The sequence below is a fragment of the Macaca mulatta genome, chromosome 11 (assembly GCF_049350105.2).
Source record: "Macaca mulatta isolate MMU2019108-1 chromosome 11, T2T-MMU8v2.0, whole genome shotgun sequence".
NCBI classification, from domain to species: domain Eukaryota; kingdom Metazoa; phylum Chordata; class Mammalia; order Primates; family Cercopithecidae; genus Macaca; species Macaca mulatta.
Window position 1 is genome coordinate 86,542,225 of NC_133416.1, and position 18,523 is coordinate 86,560,747.

Consider the following 18,523-nt stretch of genomic DNA (forward strand, 5'->3'; position numbering starts at 1 on the left):
TTTCTTTTTAATTTAGAAAACCTTGGTTTCTAGAACTTTGGAGTGACAAATAAAATATTTATATTAAATGTTTATAAATTACTACGCAGCCATCTTTCTTCCAAACTGGCATGCCAAAACTATGAAAATAGAGTTTGATGTAAAACTCTTCATATAAAACTATTGGGTTCTTCTAATTCCTCTATGTTGATGGACAAGAGATATAGTAAAACCTTCACATGCTAGAACAAGAGTCTAGGGTCAGAAGTGCTTTTCTTTTCATCACAGAAGTTCAATGAAAGACTTCACTGAGGAAATGAAAATATTTGTTTCCAAAAATTCATACTGGCATGAGTCTTTAAATCTGATTCAGGGTAACAACACTGGCTTACTATATAAGCCACAAACACAAGCCTTGTTTTGACTGGGGCAGAATAGAACACACCTTGTGGGGATGACACAGAAGTCCAGATCGTCCTGCCATGAGTGTCCTTCTGGCAGGCAGTATCAGGGCCTCCCCAGGATGCATATTCTAGGTCTTGTTTCACATGAACTTCAAGTCCCTCATCCTCCACAACATGTGAGAGACACATGACAATCATATCTGCAAATGTCCTAAATCAATTAATCTAGGATCAAACCATCAGGTGGTAAAAGAAAGCTGCCCTAATTTTCAAACTTTTGGTAGACAATTATTAAAGCTGATTCTTAGAGCATTAGGGGAAGCATATACTTAAACCTCCAAAAACTTCACTAACAAGACAAAGGTTAGTATAAACTAGGTATTTTCCTTGCCATTTCCTGGAAATGAGTTTTTCTCTATCTTGTTGATGCCCATAAAGGACACAAATTTCAGGAAAATCAAGGGCTAGCTTTCAAATATTTTGGAGAACCAGAAGTAATAAAGTGTTAAAACTTTTTGAAAAGTAACTTCAGTTAATTAATATAAACTACACATTCAATTTGGCATATCAATTATGATAATTTTATGAGCAAATGAAATTTTACATGTTAAAGTTCTTAAACTAATGAAGCAAATGTAGATCTGTAAAGGGTGCTTTTAAAAAAGCACTTTTTCACATTTTTATTTCTCCCAAAATGCCCGTATTTTTCTTCCAAACACTCATTCTTCCCCCATCCCATAACTTTAAAATTGTAAGTAACATCACAGGTTTCTCCTGCTTCCAGCATGCTTTTTCAAACTGTACAAATACTCTCTTCTGAAAATAAGTATTATGTAAAATATTTTACATTTCCTATGTGTCATAAGATTGAGGAATAAAAAGATATTGGAAGAAAGACATTTGTGACATTTCTCTGTTTAACACAATTGCAATGCCCCTAAATTAATCATGGAATTAGATTATGGCCCATAAAGGGAGATGTTATTTAAGAGAGAGCAGTGATGTCTGAAATCCCTAATTAGAACAGTTAGAGTAACCTGAACCTGCAACACAATCAGTTCCCCAAGGAGGCTATTGTGGAAAATAGACAGAATTCTGAAAAAAAAAAAAAAAAAAAAAAAGAGCCCTCCTCCTAATGAGCATTTTGAACAGCAATTTTGTTCATTTACATTTCTCTTGTCCCATAAAGTTCAGATAAATTTGTCCATATTTTATATTAATTTCCATGATATTGTCTCCCATTCTTTATTTTCAGAGACTCTGAAGAGTAATTTATTCCACTAGCCTCTCCTGTTGTATAAATTAATTCCTAAGAGTGTGTAGGCACATCAGCTGAATTCAGCACATTAGAAGTAACTCTTTATTATTTATATTAATGGAAGGGGGTTATGACCTAGATAATTCAACACAGGTATTTTCTAAAGTTTCCACTTTTTAAGTTTTGAAACTGTGTGGAAAGTGATAATTTAATCATGGATCCTGTCTTCAAGGAGTTTACAGTCATGTGGGAGAATTAAGACATATACACACTAAGACAAAAACAGAGTTCTTAGTAACATAGAGATGTATGGTAAAATGCTATGGGGACTCAAGAAATGAATGACTTGGAGCCATAAACATATATGGTAATGTTTCCAGCACAGACATTACTTTAGCAGAAAGAGGCGCTATTTCTCCCTCACACATTGAATGTATTACCTCTCAATTATAGATAAATTACAACCTTTCTCTTTTGAAAAATGGATATAACGAATATACCCCCCCAAAAAAAGAGGGGGGGAATTACATTTTCTTACCTGTTAAATTACATCTAGGCGCCTATTTCCCCACTGGAGACTCTGGCTGACTTAACATATATGTCAAGTTATAGATAAAGACACATATAGTCATAATAAGGGTACAACTTGAAAGTGCCTTAGTATATGGCCTTCTGTAGCTCATTCCTATGTTAAAAGTCTATCTGCAGAAGTCTGACATAACTGTTGCCTTCTATAGCATCAGAATTCACATTTCATTGTGGGAAACACTAAAATAAGTCCTGATTTGCCATCCTGCATGTCAGAAAGCACTCTAGAGCCTGCAGTATCTGAGGGGCATACAACAAACTCTCTCTCTTGCACTCTCTCTCTATCTCTATCTCATGCTTATAAATGTGAATGCAAATTCTACTTATGTTGAACAATAATATAGTTCTTAATCACCCTAGAAAATAAAAAACTTAAGGTAGGATAATGAGTAGGAGTCTTTTCCAAAAAAATGTAAAATTCCCTATACCATCATCATTGTAAACATTTGATCAGTTGTTCAAAAACGCCTGAGTACAGGACTGTTGAATGGTCTTTGGGCCTACGTTATGGTATCAGCGGAATAACATGAGAAGTTATGAGATGCATTTGCATTGTGTTAATATGAATTTCCATTTTCTAGCCTGCTGCTCAGATTTTTAGGATTAGGAAAAAAAGTTAGACCTCACTTAAGATGAGTAATACTAAAAATGCAAAACCTTATCCTTTGTTACATTTCAGCTATCAGGAATTCAGAATTTCTCATCAATAAACAGAATTTAATGAAACACAAATGCAAGTCTTTTTCCCAAAAACCTAAATATAGAGTATTAGAGGTCATCCTATTTGAAATGTAAAAGGACAAAAATTTAGGTAGATTGATTAGACTAAAGCATTAGGCTTTTTTCAAAGTTACTTAATAAAAATATGAAAATTTTGCCAAGAGTTTTGCAGTGCTATTCAGAGCACAGACTCTCTTTAAAAGTCATGTTGTTCTCATTTCCCGCACCATTGAATTATAGATATATTTTGATGAACATTAAAGTATAGATATTTGTTAAAAACTGAAATAGATGGTCTTAAAAAAGAATAAAAGCTGTTATTACTCTTGATACCTTAGTCAATGAAAGGCCACTGTGTGAATGCCAATGAATCTAAAATTTTCAAATTCTAATCAACATAATCCTCCTCTTGAAGAATTTACAATATATATGTTAAAAGTCTATTTACTTGTATTTGGAAAATTACTAATGCTTTCTTATTGGTTTTCTTAGCAAGAGAAATTGGGTGATATCTGCTTCTCCCTTCGCTACGTACCTACTGCTGGTAAGCTGACTGTTGTCATTCTGGAGGCAAAGAACCTGAAGAAGATGGATGTGGGTGGCTTATCTGGTAAGCCTGCGGTGTTTATTGATTTTTTTTCAAATGCTGTTTCATCGTGGATACCAAATGCATGGCGCACATGCTGCGACTCCCCACTCCTTAATTGATCACAGTTCTCTTTCCTACGGAGCCTGGAAGCAGTCTCAGAATTCATCCCAACACAGTGCCCCAGGAAGCCACTCTCAATTTATAGGAATTGGCATAGAAGATGAAATCTATTTTCCTTCTTTGGAGCCAAAGTATCCATTGTCTTTTTGATGGCATTGAAAGCTGAAAATGTTTGCTTCTTTTCTGAAAGGGAGTACTTATGACAGATAATAATTTTGTTGAGTGTGGAGGGGGTTTTTGGTCAAAATTCACCCGCGATATAAAAAATAATGTTTTCTCTGAGACTTATTTATTAGGTATTTGATAGCCTAACATAGTTCCTACAATACCATTTATTAAAGACATGGTATTTCAACATATATGCATAATGAAATCTCTGTTTGAGAGTGAACCCCTATGGTAATGCATTTAATTCCACAGCTTACATTGAGGATGGGAGAGATGTGGGGATTTAAAGTTCTATACAACCCAATCTCAGTAAAACATGGTGAATAACGTATACCCTGCCTCAAAAGCAAAGCCAGCTCAAGGACTTGTCACTTCCACGGTTGAACATAATTTTTCTTCTTCTCCGTATGATTAAATCAATTATATTTTTAATTTTCTGCTAAATCATTAAAGTGTGAGGAATTTTCTTGATATGCCACAAGGTCATCATAAATTGACTGCAGTTGTCATTGTTTGTGGCTGTGGAATTACAACCAACATTACTGCTTATTCAATGCTTTCTTTAATAAAAATATTGCAAACTTCAAAAGGTCATCTTAAGGCAGCATGGTGATTTTTTATTCTAAAGCATAACAGCTAAAAAGTGCTACAGCTGAGCTTCCCCTCACTTACCCACTAATTTGTCAGCCAAATTCTCCAGGTACCTAACTTTATTTCTCTTTATAAATAAGTCATCTGGGGAAGCTGTACTAATTCTTTCATGTCATTAAGACCCTATTTAATAACTTGCTGTTTTTATTGTGCCTAGTAGTGTAACACAGCAAATGTAAAGCAAAGAGCACAGTATTCTCTAGAAATACAGAGTATTTAATGTGACTATAAATGAAAAACATGCAGAGAAATTTTTAACTACAATAACAGTTCACTCCCAGATTATTACTTAGTATCCTAAGGTAATTTCAGACACTTTTAACATTTCCCTGTCCTTTGGTTCAACAGCCAACTATCATGACATGATTTCTTTGTATCCTCTCTCTTATGCTTTATCCCAAATGTCCATGTCAACCATCCCCTCATCACCTATGTCTAGTACTCTGCTAGTCTTCCTAAGGCATCCTATATGCTTCAGCAGAATTCCAGAGCAGTTTTACCACGAAGCCAGAAAAGCGTCAGGGCCCCTCATTTGTCCTGGCTTCTTCCAGGGTCCCAGAAATGAATTCCCGTCACCATAGATAGATATTTCTTTTTTTTTTTTGAGACGGAGTCTCGCTCTGTTGCCCAGGTTGGAGTGCAGTGGCCGGATCTCAGCTCACTGCAAGCTCTGCCTCCCAGGTTCACGCCATTCTTCTGCCTCAGCCTCTCGAGTAGCTGGGACTACAGGCGCCCGCCACCTCCCCCAGCTAGTTTTTTGTATTTTTAGTAGAGACGGGGTTTCACCGTATTAGCCAGGATGGTCTCAAACTCCTGACCTCATGATCCTCCCGCCTCGGCCTCCCAAAGTGCTGGGATTACAGGCATAAGCCACCGCGCCTAGCTAAAAAGCCCTAATTTTAAGGGCTCCTCACTGCCTGTGGAATTAAGCCATAATCACTCTCTTCACTTAAGTATACGTACTGTAGATATATCCAGTCTATGTCATGCCATATCTCATTTTCACCAAATTGACCAGCACACTATTTTGCAAACAAACTATACAACTTTTTGCCTCCATTACTTGCTTAGGTCATTTCCTTCACCTGGAATTCTCTTCCTGCCAACAATGTCTAGCCAATTCCTACCCATTCTTTAGGCCCAGCTTAAGTGCTATCTCCTCCATTCATTCAATAAGCATATATTGTGTCCCTACTTTAAGTCAGCATTGTTCTGAGCACTAGGTTTACATTAGTGGATAAAACAGTGCACAGACCCTCCCCTCCTGCAGCTTGCATTCTAACGCAGGGAGACAGAAAATAAACCAACAGATAGCAAAAGCATGAGTCTACCAAGAGGTAACAGGTGCTATGGAGCAGTCAAGCAGGAAGTAGGATAAGGAATATTGGGGATTCATCTTAAATAGGGTTCGGGGAAGACCTCATGAGTAGGTGGCATTTCAGCAACAACCTGGAAGAAGTGAAGAATTGAGCCATGGGGTATCTGGGAGAGAGAACAGCCATGGGGCATCTGGGAGACAGAACAGCCATGGGGTGTCTGGGAGAGAAAACAGATACCTCATGGCTCACTTTTTCACTTCTTCCAGGTTGCTGAAATGCCACCCACTCATGAGGTCTTAAGACCTTATGGTTTTAAGATCCATCCCAGTAGAACAAATCTTTGCCTTTTTTTTAAATGCCGCTAGCCGTTTGTTTACACCCCTCAAACATCGTGCTTCTCTCTCACTAGACTGTGTTCTGTATTTATCCCTCCCACAATGCTCTCAGTGACGGGTAGCACTAAGCATAGCTGCTGAATGAATAATGAATTATTTACAAAGGAGCTATGGCCTGAAAAAACAACTCTTGCATTTCAAATGTGTCTAACCCACTTACCATTAAAATAACTTTAAGCACTTGGATGGTCTGTCTCAAAGTAAGTTGACCTATGTACAAGGAGAACAAAATTATATAATAAGATCATTCTAGGTAATTCAAATGCCAAAGTACATTTGCTGGAAATGACTAGTTAATTGGAACCAAAGTGGGTTGTTTTGCCAGAGTTTAAACTCCATCTGCCACTAACTAGCAATTTGACATTGCACAAGTTATTTATTTAACTCTTCTAAGCCTCAGCTGCATTATCTATAAAGTGGGAATAATGAGAGGACTTTGTTGATGATGCTATGAGAATTAAATGAAAGCACAGGGCCTGGCACAACTAAGTGCTCACTAAATACTATTGTAGTCATTTCTATTAGTAATTTTATCAAATCTTGGTCTAAATATGCAACATGGGAAAGCAACCAATGGATGATTTAACCAATTACTTGCTTCAATGGGGAAAAAAGTTTATCTGATTGTTTGATGGAATTAGCTGATTAATTCAGGCAAACGTATCAGTAGGCCCACGTTTTGCATAGACACTATAGTGAATTAAGATAATTAACAAAACATTTGAGAAAATAAAACATGGAAACATATGTAAAATAATTTTCTTATTGCTCTCCAACAAAGTTGTTTCCTTCCTACAGTATTCACTCAAAATGCATTGCACAAAGATTTTGCCTCCATTGTATATCCATATGCCAAAAGATGCAAATCCCAGCCCTTCATACTTTACAGTGACAAGCTTAATTGGACTATGCACATCTCTACAGTAGATTCTTGCACTTGCATTCTTAATATCCCAACTTTCAAGTGCTTGTGAGCAACAGTGAGGATTTCTGAATTTAACTGCAGTCGTGTTGATTAACGACAGGCACACATTTTGAGAAATGTGTCATTAGGTTATTTATCATTGCACAAACATCATAAACACAAACCTAGATTCGGCAGCCTATTGCACACCTAAGCTATGTGATATGGCTTATTGCTCCTAGACTACCAATCTACACAACATGTTACAATAATGAATACTGTAGGCAATTGTGTTTATGTATCTAAACATAGAGAAGGCACCACAAAAATACAGTATCATAATCTTACGGGACCACCATTCTATAGGCAGTCCATCCTTGACTGAAATGTGGTTACACAGTGCATGATTGTATTTGTATTGAGATCTTGACTCTTGTAGGCTGCAAGACTGTTCTTCAGGAGCGAGTTGGTGCTGTAGAATACGTGTAGGATTTTTTGCCTTGTACTTGGAAAGAATCAAGCCTTCTGCCTAGTAAACATGTCTCAATAGCTTCGTTGCCTTTTACACATCTCTGTGTGGAGTAAATCTTCCTTCAAACAATAAATGTTTTCTACTTGGGAAAATTGGGGAAGAGAATAAAGAGGTCAAAGTGAAGGCAATGGAAACGTTGAGGATTCCCAAAGGTATGAGGCCGTGTGTCTCATAGTTTTGAGCTGAAGTATGTAACTTTTATTCCTAAATTTATACCTGTGTAAATTCCCAAGTCAGAGACTAATCAGATACTTTGCTTCTTGTCCCTATTTGTGTCACAGCAATTACTTTCCTCAAGTTTGGTGTTTCACTTTGTTTTTTGTCATCTCAGAAATTTGACACTTCTGAGTACAGCTTTAACAAGGAATGTCAACACTGTAAGTTTAGTTTAGGCTTTCTATTGTAAATTAAATGAAATTCTGAAAGTTTTCTATTTAAGGACATGGCTGTTTAAAGAAGGAAACACTAAACTTTAAAATCAGCAAAAATTGAAGTGATTATAGCTTTTAAATTTTGATCTATTCAGTAGAAATTCTGTTTTTCTACTTCAATCTGAGAATTATTTTTGACTGTTAAAAAGTCACATTATCAGTTAGAGAACGGTTTCTAATTTAGAAATCTTTTTTAACTTGGTTTTCTCATGTGGTTCTCATGATAGCACTGTGAGGTAGTTTCTGAAGATGACATTCTTATTTTACCAGTGAGAAAACTGAAGCTTAGAGGCATTAGACAGTGTCCATAAACTATCTTCCTGCATGTGGCACACAGATGGGGGTGTTCATGACTTGCGATTGCTCTTATCGCTACTGACATTTGATCTCAGCTGACCTGAGGGTAGGACTGAAGTTCAGATCCCCCTGTTCTCAATGCAGAGGACTTTCCAATGTAGCATTCAGCCTTGCCCACACCCCTACCTTCAAGATGGGAAAGAACGAGGATTCCTCAGCTCTAACCTGCGTGAGGTGCCTCCCTTGCCCAAAGCCAAAACATCAAGATGAGGTCCTCACGGTAGAGAAGACTAGAAATGGAGTCTTCATGGATTGTTGGAGATGGAGGGATTCTTGGAGACTGGGGAAAATGTTCGTAAGTGTAAACCCTTATGGATTCTCCTAGTCAAATAACTCCAGGGCAGCCCCTTTCTTGCCTTCTCAGAACCACAAATTGATTTTCTTGCTTCACTTGTGGTTTCTGGCAGATTCCTCTTCTTGCTGGGCCCAATATGAAACAGAATGTGGTCTCACAGACCTGTTACACTTCCTTCATTCCCTGAAGCTAGCATGTAGTTCTTTTGAGACTTCTTTCTGTGTTTGTACTGCTAGTAGCCACGGAAAATCAACAAGGGTAAAAAGCGTACCGTCCTTTGATGTGGTTTGCATTCACCTAAATTGGAGGAGTAGGGAACATAATAAAAGTATGTCAAGCATGGGGGCAACCTGGAAACCCATATGGTAAAGGGCTGAAATCACATGTAGCTATTCCAGCAGCCTCCTGAACATCAAGGAGCTAGCGGGGTGGCTAGGAGGTGGGATCAGGTCAACAATGGTTGCAAAGTGCTCTCCTTCATCATTTTTCTGTCCCTTTCACTCTCTGTTCTTTGCCCCATCCCTAGTCCTCTTCCTGGCCATCCCTGGTCCTGCCTTGTCACTATGAAATGAAATCTGTACTGTGAAAAGCAACATTTGGAGCTGTAGAAGAGTTCCCCCAAAACATCTAAGTCTCTAAAAGAAAAGGGAAATGAAATGTTTGAAAGTGGCAGCAACTAGTTGAGGGAAATGATAGAGAGGGAACAGGGGACTCGTGGTGATGAAGGAGTCGCCATCACTATATGTCACACTGCCAGTGTGTGGATTAGCTACTGTGACTTAGGCCAGCAAAATTTACCCTATCCCTCTCCTTCCACCCACACACACTCTGTTTTCTGGAAAATGCCATTTTTTAAATGTTACTCGTGGGTTTGTCTTTTCTCTATCTCCTTTTCTGCTGTCCTAGAAATGTAATTTGGGAAATGCAGCCAGATTTAAATATTTGAGATCATTTAGGAAAGAGCAACTCACCCAACCTCAGGTAACTACTAGATTCCAAGGAGAAACCATGAACCAGCAGAGGTAGGTCATTCCCTTAGGCAGCATTTATCAACATGTGATATTTTGCATAACCCCATCAAAATCACCTCGGGTACTTATTAAAAACTAAGATTTCAAGGACTAATTCAAACCAAGCTGCAATTGAATGTCTAGGGGTGGGCACCTGGAAATTGCATTTTAAACAGGTCCTACCCATCCATACACACATACCTATGTTATTTGTATGCATCTTAAATTTGAAAACTATACTTCAGAGGCTTAAAACACTATGTCATAATTTTAACTGAGGCCTAGGTCAGCCAAGTTCCAAGTTAGAATTTTTTTTTTTTTTTGTCAGTAACATAGAATACATCTTTTGCTTTATATAATGGAATTTCCTCAAATAAGAAGTTCTATTTCTTTCATCAGTCCAGTATCCTCTTCCCTGAAAAATACCTTGCCCACATGTCTAAATTATTATCTTTTTTTCTTGAGTCTCCTCCACTGAAAGAGGAAATCAAAGCAATAGATGTTTCCTTTGTACATTCTGAAGCTATTTCCTAATACCCTTGACTACCACCCTTATCTGTCCTTCCACTGGTGCTGAAAGCACAACAAAGAAAAACACTCCAAATTCAATTGATTTGAACTAAAAGCCACTAGTCTGGGAGCCAGGCCAATAAATAAAATGGCAAAAACTTATTTGAACCAATTAGATAGGGATATGCAAATTAATTGGCCATGATATCAGGGTCAAGCAATAATATGCAAATAAACTGGCATCTTATTGAGCTAATGGGACAGGAATATGCATAATAAGTTGGCTGTGATGTCAGAAGCTTCATCATAATTTTAGGCATGAATGTTACAATATAATATCAATTCTGGGACACTTCAAAATGCTTAACTACAATATTGATAAAATAATCTAAATTCCTAAAATGTGAACAGATTGGTCTAAAAAACAAATGACAAGTCTCGAAACTGGATCATTCTAGAAAATGAGTAATTAGAAAGGATTATAGCCAAGCCCGGTACAAGTTGGGACCCAGGCACAGTTACTCGTTTCCACAGAATGGATAGAAATGCTATGCCTGAAGGACTAACAGTTTTAGAGAAATGAGCAGACGTGAAATCAAGAGAAATAAGTGATAGACTGTAATGTATTTGTTCAGAACAGTTAGCCCAAAAACTCCAAAGTAAATTCTTTAGCCAGCAGGTATATATCCAATCAGTCAACAAACATCATGTGAAAACTCCTTTGTGCCAGGCACCATGCCAATCTTTGGGAATATGAGCAAAAACAGCAGACACTTGCATAGCAGAATGTGAGCCAGACACTGTTCTAAATGCTTTACATATGGCTGATTTAATCTCCATTACAACCCTATGAGGTAGATACTATTTTTAATGTGATTTTATTGATGATGGAACTGAAGGACAGAGAGGTATATAACTTGCCCGAGGTCACAGGATTACTATTTGACAGAGCTAGGATGTCAACCCAAGCAGACTGTCTTCAGACTCCAATGAATAAAACATGATGTCTAGGTCCTTATCATTGCTCAGCAGGTTCAACCTGGAGAACAGGTGGGTAACTACATGCTGCAGTTTGAAAGATGTCCAAAAGTGACCTGATTCCAAATATCCTCTATACTCGAACTAAAATTCTATCATGGAACTCACTAACATAAATCACTTGGTTGACTGTTTAATTAGTTCTTTGGCTACTTAGACAGCAAAGGTGAGATCAACAAGTCCATAACACCAGACATTGAATAGTCATCGATGATTTTTATTCTGGAAAGGACTGTATCAGTTTCTTCCTAATGCACAGATTGGTATGTTATTTTTAGTGACTTATTCTTCATACACAAAAGAGGATGAGACACAAAACAGTGACATTTCAGCTGTATCTGTACAGGTGCAGAAGAGAGGTCGCCGAACATGGTGGAAGAGAGTCCAAGTTTAAGTGATTTGGGTGCCTTTTGGAGATTAAAGAAAATTTTTACCTACAACTAAATTTTACCAAGGGCTAATTCTGTAAAGGAGTACGTGATATTATTGCGAGAGGGGCAGTATGATGTAGGAGTACAAAAGCTTACTACCCCTGTAAATTGTTATGGCACTCTTTGGGTCAAAATTACATATATAAATATTAAAATTAAAGAAATTTGAATTGCAATAGAATGAACTTACCAGGAAAATACATCTCAGCTAGATAATGTTAACAAGAGAAATCTACGGATGAAGAAGTAGAAACAGGGAGGTCTGTTCTAAGGCACTTTCACCAGTCACCTTAAAACTTGTAATTCTGAAGGTAAGATAAATGTTTCCAGCCATTGAAATGCAAAGCTCAGTGGGTAAATTAAAAAAAAAAACTAGCTAAGCTGAGTAAGCCAAAAAATGTGGTAGATGTGCTTCATTTGAGTCAAGCTAAAAAATAATACACTGAAGGGCAAACATGACCCGATTTAGAGTATAGAGTAATAGGATCAATTATAAATCAAGAAAAATGTCACACAGAACCATCCATTGAAGACATTCACCAAGTGAATGTGTCTTTTTTGCTACCCCAAAAAAGGTTTGATGTTGTCACAGAAGATTTTATAAATAAAACGGAGGGAAAATCCCCCCTTTGTCCAAGTCCAGAGCTCATTCATGTGTACAATACACAGAGTTTTGGTTGTCCACCTCAGGAAAGACAGTGGTGTTAGATGACTATCTGCTGGAGGACGGCAGCTACAATAGAGGGATGAAGGGGCTGTGTGTGAGGACAGGCTAGGAACAGTGGGACTTTGTGGTCTGGAAAAGGAAGGCTGAACAAGGATATGATGAAAGTCTGAAAATCTTGAAAGGTAGAGCTAGAGTAATACCTACCTATTTGTCACATCCCACAATACTAGAATCAGGAAGTCACCCTGATGTTTGAAAGAATAGGTAAAAGGGACAGCTATTCAGGATGATCTCAAAGGCACCTTTCTACTCAAAACTTCTTCGTCAGATTTTCTTTACTACTTTACAGTTGGGTTGTAAATACGTGTTGCTCTAGGAAATGGAACAGATTGAAATATAAGACTGAGATAAATGTATGTCTGTTTTGTGTTATAGGCTTATAAGGAGACATCTCTAAACCTTTGTGTTGTCTTGTAGGAACCCCTCAAGCCTTTCCATGGGTAACCATAAATAGCCCACAGCTGCATATCTCACTAATCCAACCCAGAATGCTTACATTTGCATTCTTGAGTTGGACACTTCTATTCCCTTCTCTTCATTCAGTAAACAGAAAAAAAAAAAATAAGGAAGGTCGGAATTTCTAGCAGGTAATTGCACTGGGAGGAATAGAGCCCCCACAAATTCCTATTTTTAAAAAATTATATTTAGTGGGTTCTCCCAGGAGATATTTGGGAGTTTCTAATAAAACTATTAAAAACATGTAGCAAAAGTCAGTGCTTATTTTCCCCTTCCTTTTATAAAGGTATAAGATTCCTGATAGTAAAGCCTATAATAGGTGACAAAAGCATGCAACGTTTTGAGTCTCAAACTCTACAATAATGCTCAGAAATGGAAACATCAAAGACAGTCTTTAAAAAAAAAAAAAAAAAAAAAACTGTACTGGCCAGGTGCAGTGGCTCACACCTGTAATCCCAGTACTTTGGCAGGCCAAGGTGGGAGGATCGCTTGAGCTCAGGAGTTTGAGATCAGCCTGAGCTGCATAGTGGGACCCCCATCTCTACAAAAAAATTAAAAAAAAAAAAAAAAAAAAAAAAAAACTAGCCGGGAATGGTAGCGCACACCTGTGGTCCCAGCCACTTGGGAGGCTGAGGTGAGAAGACCTCTCGAGCCCAGGAGGTCAAGGCTGAAGTGAGCTGTGATTGTGCCACTGCACTCCAGCCTGAGTGACAGAGCGAGTCCCTGTCTCAAAAAAAAAAAAAAAAAAAAAAAATTGTACTTTATTAAATCACCTCTGCTTCCAAAAGTATATACTGTTTCTACTTGGTTCCTTAATACCTTATTCTTAATCTCAATTATGAAGATATCATTATTGTTCCCTTTTCACCATAGTCTTGCCACCTGCGGCACCATGAGCTACTTTGAGAGCAGGGATTGTGTCTACTTATGTCTCTGTTCTCAGAGTCCCTAGCATATATGCTGAAGAAACAGACTTTAATATACCCTGCCTAAACAATCAGTTATGAATTTTTAAATTCCACTAATCTAACTGATTATTTTATCTCATCTTCCAAATGATCTGACTTAGTTTCATCACTTAATGCAATTATTTTGGCATCATATAGTAGTAATCCTATTATAATAGAAATAACAGCTCATAAATAAAAACCAGATAATGGAATTCTTAAAATCAATTGGTTATTTTAGCCATCATTTTCAGAAGATTTTACTTCCTTCCTTCATTTCCCCCTTCCCCACCACCTTTAGTGGTTAAAAGAAGAAAAAAGAAGCAGACTATCTCCAAGAGATAAAAGAAGAGAGTGACACAGAAATGCACACATTACTGTAGTTATACCTCAATGACAGTCATAAAGGCATTTTCAAGGGAAAAAGTAAAGACAGAGAATGATCCCCTGGTCACCTTTTGCCCAGCATGAACAGATAAGGCAATGATTCAGCATCTTACTTGCCCACTGTTTTAAAGACTAACTCCTTATCAAAGGAAGTCAAAAGACCATAGCAGCTGACTGCCTTCTTGAATTACTAATGGCCTAAGTTTGGTGGCACATCATTTTCAGTGATGACTGGAAAACTAGGAGGCTTTCTATAATTTTTTTCTTTCAGAAATAAATGATTTTATTTAACTTAAAAAAGAAATAAGCACATTTATTTTATATCCTCAGAACCACTGAAACTGCTTTTACCCAAAACTAAAGCAACATGATTAAGAAATTAATAGATTTCAAACTACTGATTTCAGTCAACAATATGATGGTGTAATTAACTAATAAAGTGTCCTGTTAACAAAAAAAAAGAGCTGAATGCACATTTCGTGATAGTGCACTTGCAGAATTACTACATATACTACATATACATATGAAACTGCAAGATTACTCAGTAATCTACTGATGCAGCTGTCATTTGTTGAGAATATTATGAACTTTCATATCCTTATTAAGGAAACAAATGCTTCCACAAATAGTACTGTGTTTAAATATTTCTCTAGAATTTTAGTTTTAAAATTATAGGAAAGCTCAAGAAATAAAGTTAACCCATAACCCCACCACTTCTTTTCATACATAAGTAAAAAAGTAACTCAAATCAGCCCCTCTAATCCTTTCCCATTCCTCAGAGTTAATTGACTCAAGGAAATAATTTGAAATTTTATATCATTTCAGGTATTCTTTCTGCTTATATCAATTCTATACATATATATACAAATATATATATGCATTTTACAAAATGGGATTTTAAACACATTATTCTGTAATTATTTTTCACCTAGCAATATATAATAGAGATTCTTTGGACCAACATATCGGTCTGCCATATCTAGTGGTTGCATAGCATCCCTTTGTTTGAATGTATCATAGTCTATTTAGTAATTCTCTTATAAATATAACTATGAGAAAAACTATATAACTTCACCAAAAGGCTTCAAATGAGACCTAAATAAATAGTTAAATAACATGCTCTTGGATAGGGAACAATATAGTAAAGATGTCATTCTTCCCAAATAAATGCCATAAATGAATTTGAAAGATAAGTAACACACTAAAAGAAAGCTTTGCCTCACATAAACAGATCAAATATTAATATCCCTATAATACAAAGAGTTTCAACATATCAGTGAGAAAGTAAAGCAATAGGAGAAAGTCTCTATTTTATTAATGTTCCTAAAATGTACTTGCTGCTGCTTCTACTACTGGCTGCTGTTGCTGAGAAGTAAGACGTTACATTTATACAATGTCATTATGCATCTAAATAAGAAAGGATTTTAAAGTAAGATGCAATTACCCTAAGTTCAAAATCTAAAAATGTGTTGCTTAAAAAAACAACCTAGACTGATTGCAAAGAGTACCAGAAAAAAAAAAAAAGCAAGTCATTAGCTTGTAGATTTTCAAATTTTCATCAACTGTATTGGCAGGAGTTTGAATCCATTAAAACACGCAATCCAGCAGCATTATTATGATAACAACTTGCAAAGATCTGTGACAGTCACTAAAAGTCAAAGTAAAAATATATACCACTATGAAAGTCATTTTTAAGGGAATTTTCCAATTTCTAGACTTTACAAAAACAAGTAAGCATTTGAAAGTACTTTTACTAAAAGTTGCCAATTCAATTTGTGTCTCTAGAAAACACTCCTGCATTTTACGGCACTGTCTTTAATGTAGTGAAAATATTGCAAATGAAACTAGCCTAAAGGGCAATAATATATCACAGTAAATCTCCAGTTACTATAATTAGGAATCTATTCTAATCTTACTGGAAAGACGTGTTAGTGTTTTATGTTTATAAGGATTTCACTGAAATTTTTAAAAAATAGCTTAGTCGAAGAGATTTTAAAAGAGGCAGTGAATGTTTATGAATTATGCAAGTCTGAACTTTCATTTTAATAACTTCATTAAAATATAAAAACCTTAAAAGCCTCCCATCAGGAATTTAACTTTATAGAAATGCTTTATATGTGCCCTGACCTTGCCAAGAGGCAGGCCTAAGGTATGATTTAACAGTTACTACAGGGCAAAGCCTAATAATAAATACCTATCTGAAAATGCCAGCATTTGTCCTTGCCTCCTTGGCCTCCAGTGGAGTTGCAACTCAGCCATAAACAGGCCCTCTCCTGAGAGACAGCAGGGCGCAGCAGAAAGGGAACAGCAATTGGCCCTGGAAAGCCTGGATCGGAAGCCTTTAACCTTTCTGATCCTCAGTCTGTTCATCTATAAAACTGGGGTATTAGAGACAGCCACATTGTTGAGTAAACAAATGAGATAACATTAGGTGGAAGCTCCAAGTAGAAAGCACTATATATATAAATATTGGTTGTTTCTAAGCAAAAGACAGTTCTTGGTTAACTCTTAATTTTTCTCACCATATCCTGGCTCCAGGAGAATGTGTGTCCCTATATGGCTGATATAAATAATACTGTGTGTGTGTGTGTGCGTGTGTGTGTGTGGTGTGGTGTGGTATGTTCAAAGAATGCCTCTTCATTATTTGGATGGCAGTCACATGCTTTGGCTAACTTATGTTGGCATCCTGAAGCTAACAGCAAATCCTCCTCCTATCTCCTGTTACTATGTGGACACAAGACCCAGCATATTTTATAAGAAATCAGACCAGTAGTATATTTCTACCACCTTCAGCTTGTTAAGCTATTTATTTGAGTTAAGACACCGAGTTCCCTTCCAAGTACTTCTTTTATGATAACAGATCCAAGACAGACACAGCTAATTGAGCCAATGAATAGGGACAAAGAGGAAGAACAGAGCCTCTGTCATCCTAATTATCAAGTTAATGCCTGGTTGCTGGACAAACTCTCCCTCTCTCTAAAATGAACCACCACAAGATGGAACCTGCCGTTGCAATGTTAATTAGACCAGAAGTGGCAGGACCTGGTCCCAGAGCAGCTCCTGGTTGTCTTTCCAAATAATTTTTCCCCAGCTAATAAATACCTAATTGGATACAATATGAGTCGGTATTTGTTGTTCATTGCTACATAATTGAGTGGTCAAGATTTCATCTTTCACCTGTCTCTACAAATTCTCAATCTCCACAAATAGTCAACATTAAAAACAAGAAAGTTACCCATGTAAATTTCTACATCCTTGCATCCAAAGACCCTTTAACTCTCTTCAGCTTGCTTTCCTCTACATGAAATTTCATTGTCTATATTAAACCTATCCCCAGGCTGTGCCCATCTTGGCATTTCAAAAAAAAATAGAAAAACCTGGTTGGATTATACGTCTGCCTTCTCCTTAAATCAGATGAATTGCTCCACTTGCTGATAGGATAAGTAGCTCAGTTAAAGCATATACTAAGAATCTAGGTAAGAAATGTGAAAAAAAAATGTTGCTTATTAGTCCTACAGCAGAGATGATACCTTTATACCACTTTGATTTGTTATTTAACTAATTGCTATATTTACCCATATCAGTCGTGTTGAACTGTGCCTCCCTCAAACAACTAGCAAGACTGACCTGAGGTTGAACCAATTGCTTAGGACACATCCTCTATGAAGCTATAAACCTAAAACCTATCTATATTTCAGTCTCTGGAGATGAAAGTGTCAGAGCTGGCAGGGCATGGTGGCTCATCCCTGTAATCCCAGTACTTTAGAAGGCTGAGGCAGGAGGATTGCTTGAAACCAGGAGTTTGAGACCAGCCTGGGCAACATAGTGAAACCCTGTCTCTACAAAAATTATTAGCCAGGCGTGGTGGCATATGCCTGTAGTCCTAATTACTCGGGAGGGTGAGGCAGGAGGATTGCTTGAGCCTAGGAGGCTCAAGCCCATGATCACTCATACGGCTACATTCCAGACTGGGTGACAAAGCGAGACCTTGTCTCAAAAAAAAAAAAGTGTCAGATAAATTTAAGAGGTATATTTCAGCCTGATCCATATTGAGATTAAGGGCTGCTTTCTTTTAAACAAAGGTATGTTTAGTATTTCTACAGTAGGATTCAATACAATAGAATTAAAAGTATGTGTGAGTTTAGCCCAAAGCTAAAGAGAAAGATACTATTCTCAAGCCAAATTACATACAGTATGTAGATGTACCTGTGTCTTTATCTTTTTTTTAATTTTTTTGAGACAGGCTCGGATATATCCTTTAAAATCGACTTGCCCTCGTACTTTTATAGCACATGCAGATTTTGATT

At 37.0% G+C, this 18,523-nt stretch overlaps 1 protein-coding gene across 2 annotated transcripts in view; it reads left to right on the forward strand.

Annotated features, from left to right (window-relative positions):
- SYT1 (synaptotagmin 1) overlaps nt 1–18,523 on the forward strand; it is a 594,417-nt gene that overhangs the window by 484,814 nt on the left and 91,080 nt on the right. For both annotated transcript variants that reach the window (XM_001084620.4, XM_015152348.3), the window contains exon 9: nt 3,442–3,559. In XM_001084620.4, coding sequence (XP_001084620.1) covers nt 3,442–3,559 — 118 coding nt within the window. The remainder of the gene's footprint in view (nt 1–3,441; nt 3,560–18,523) is intronic.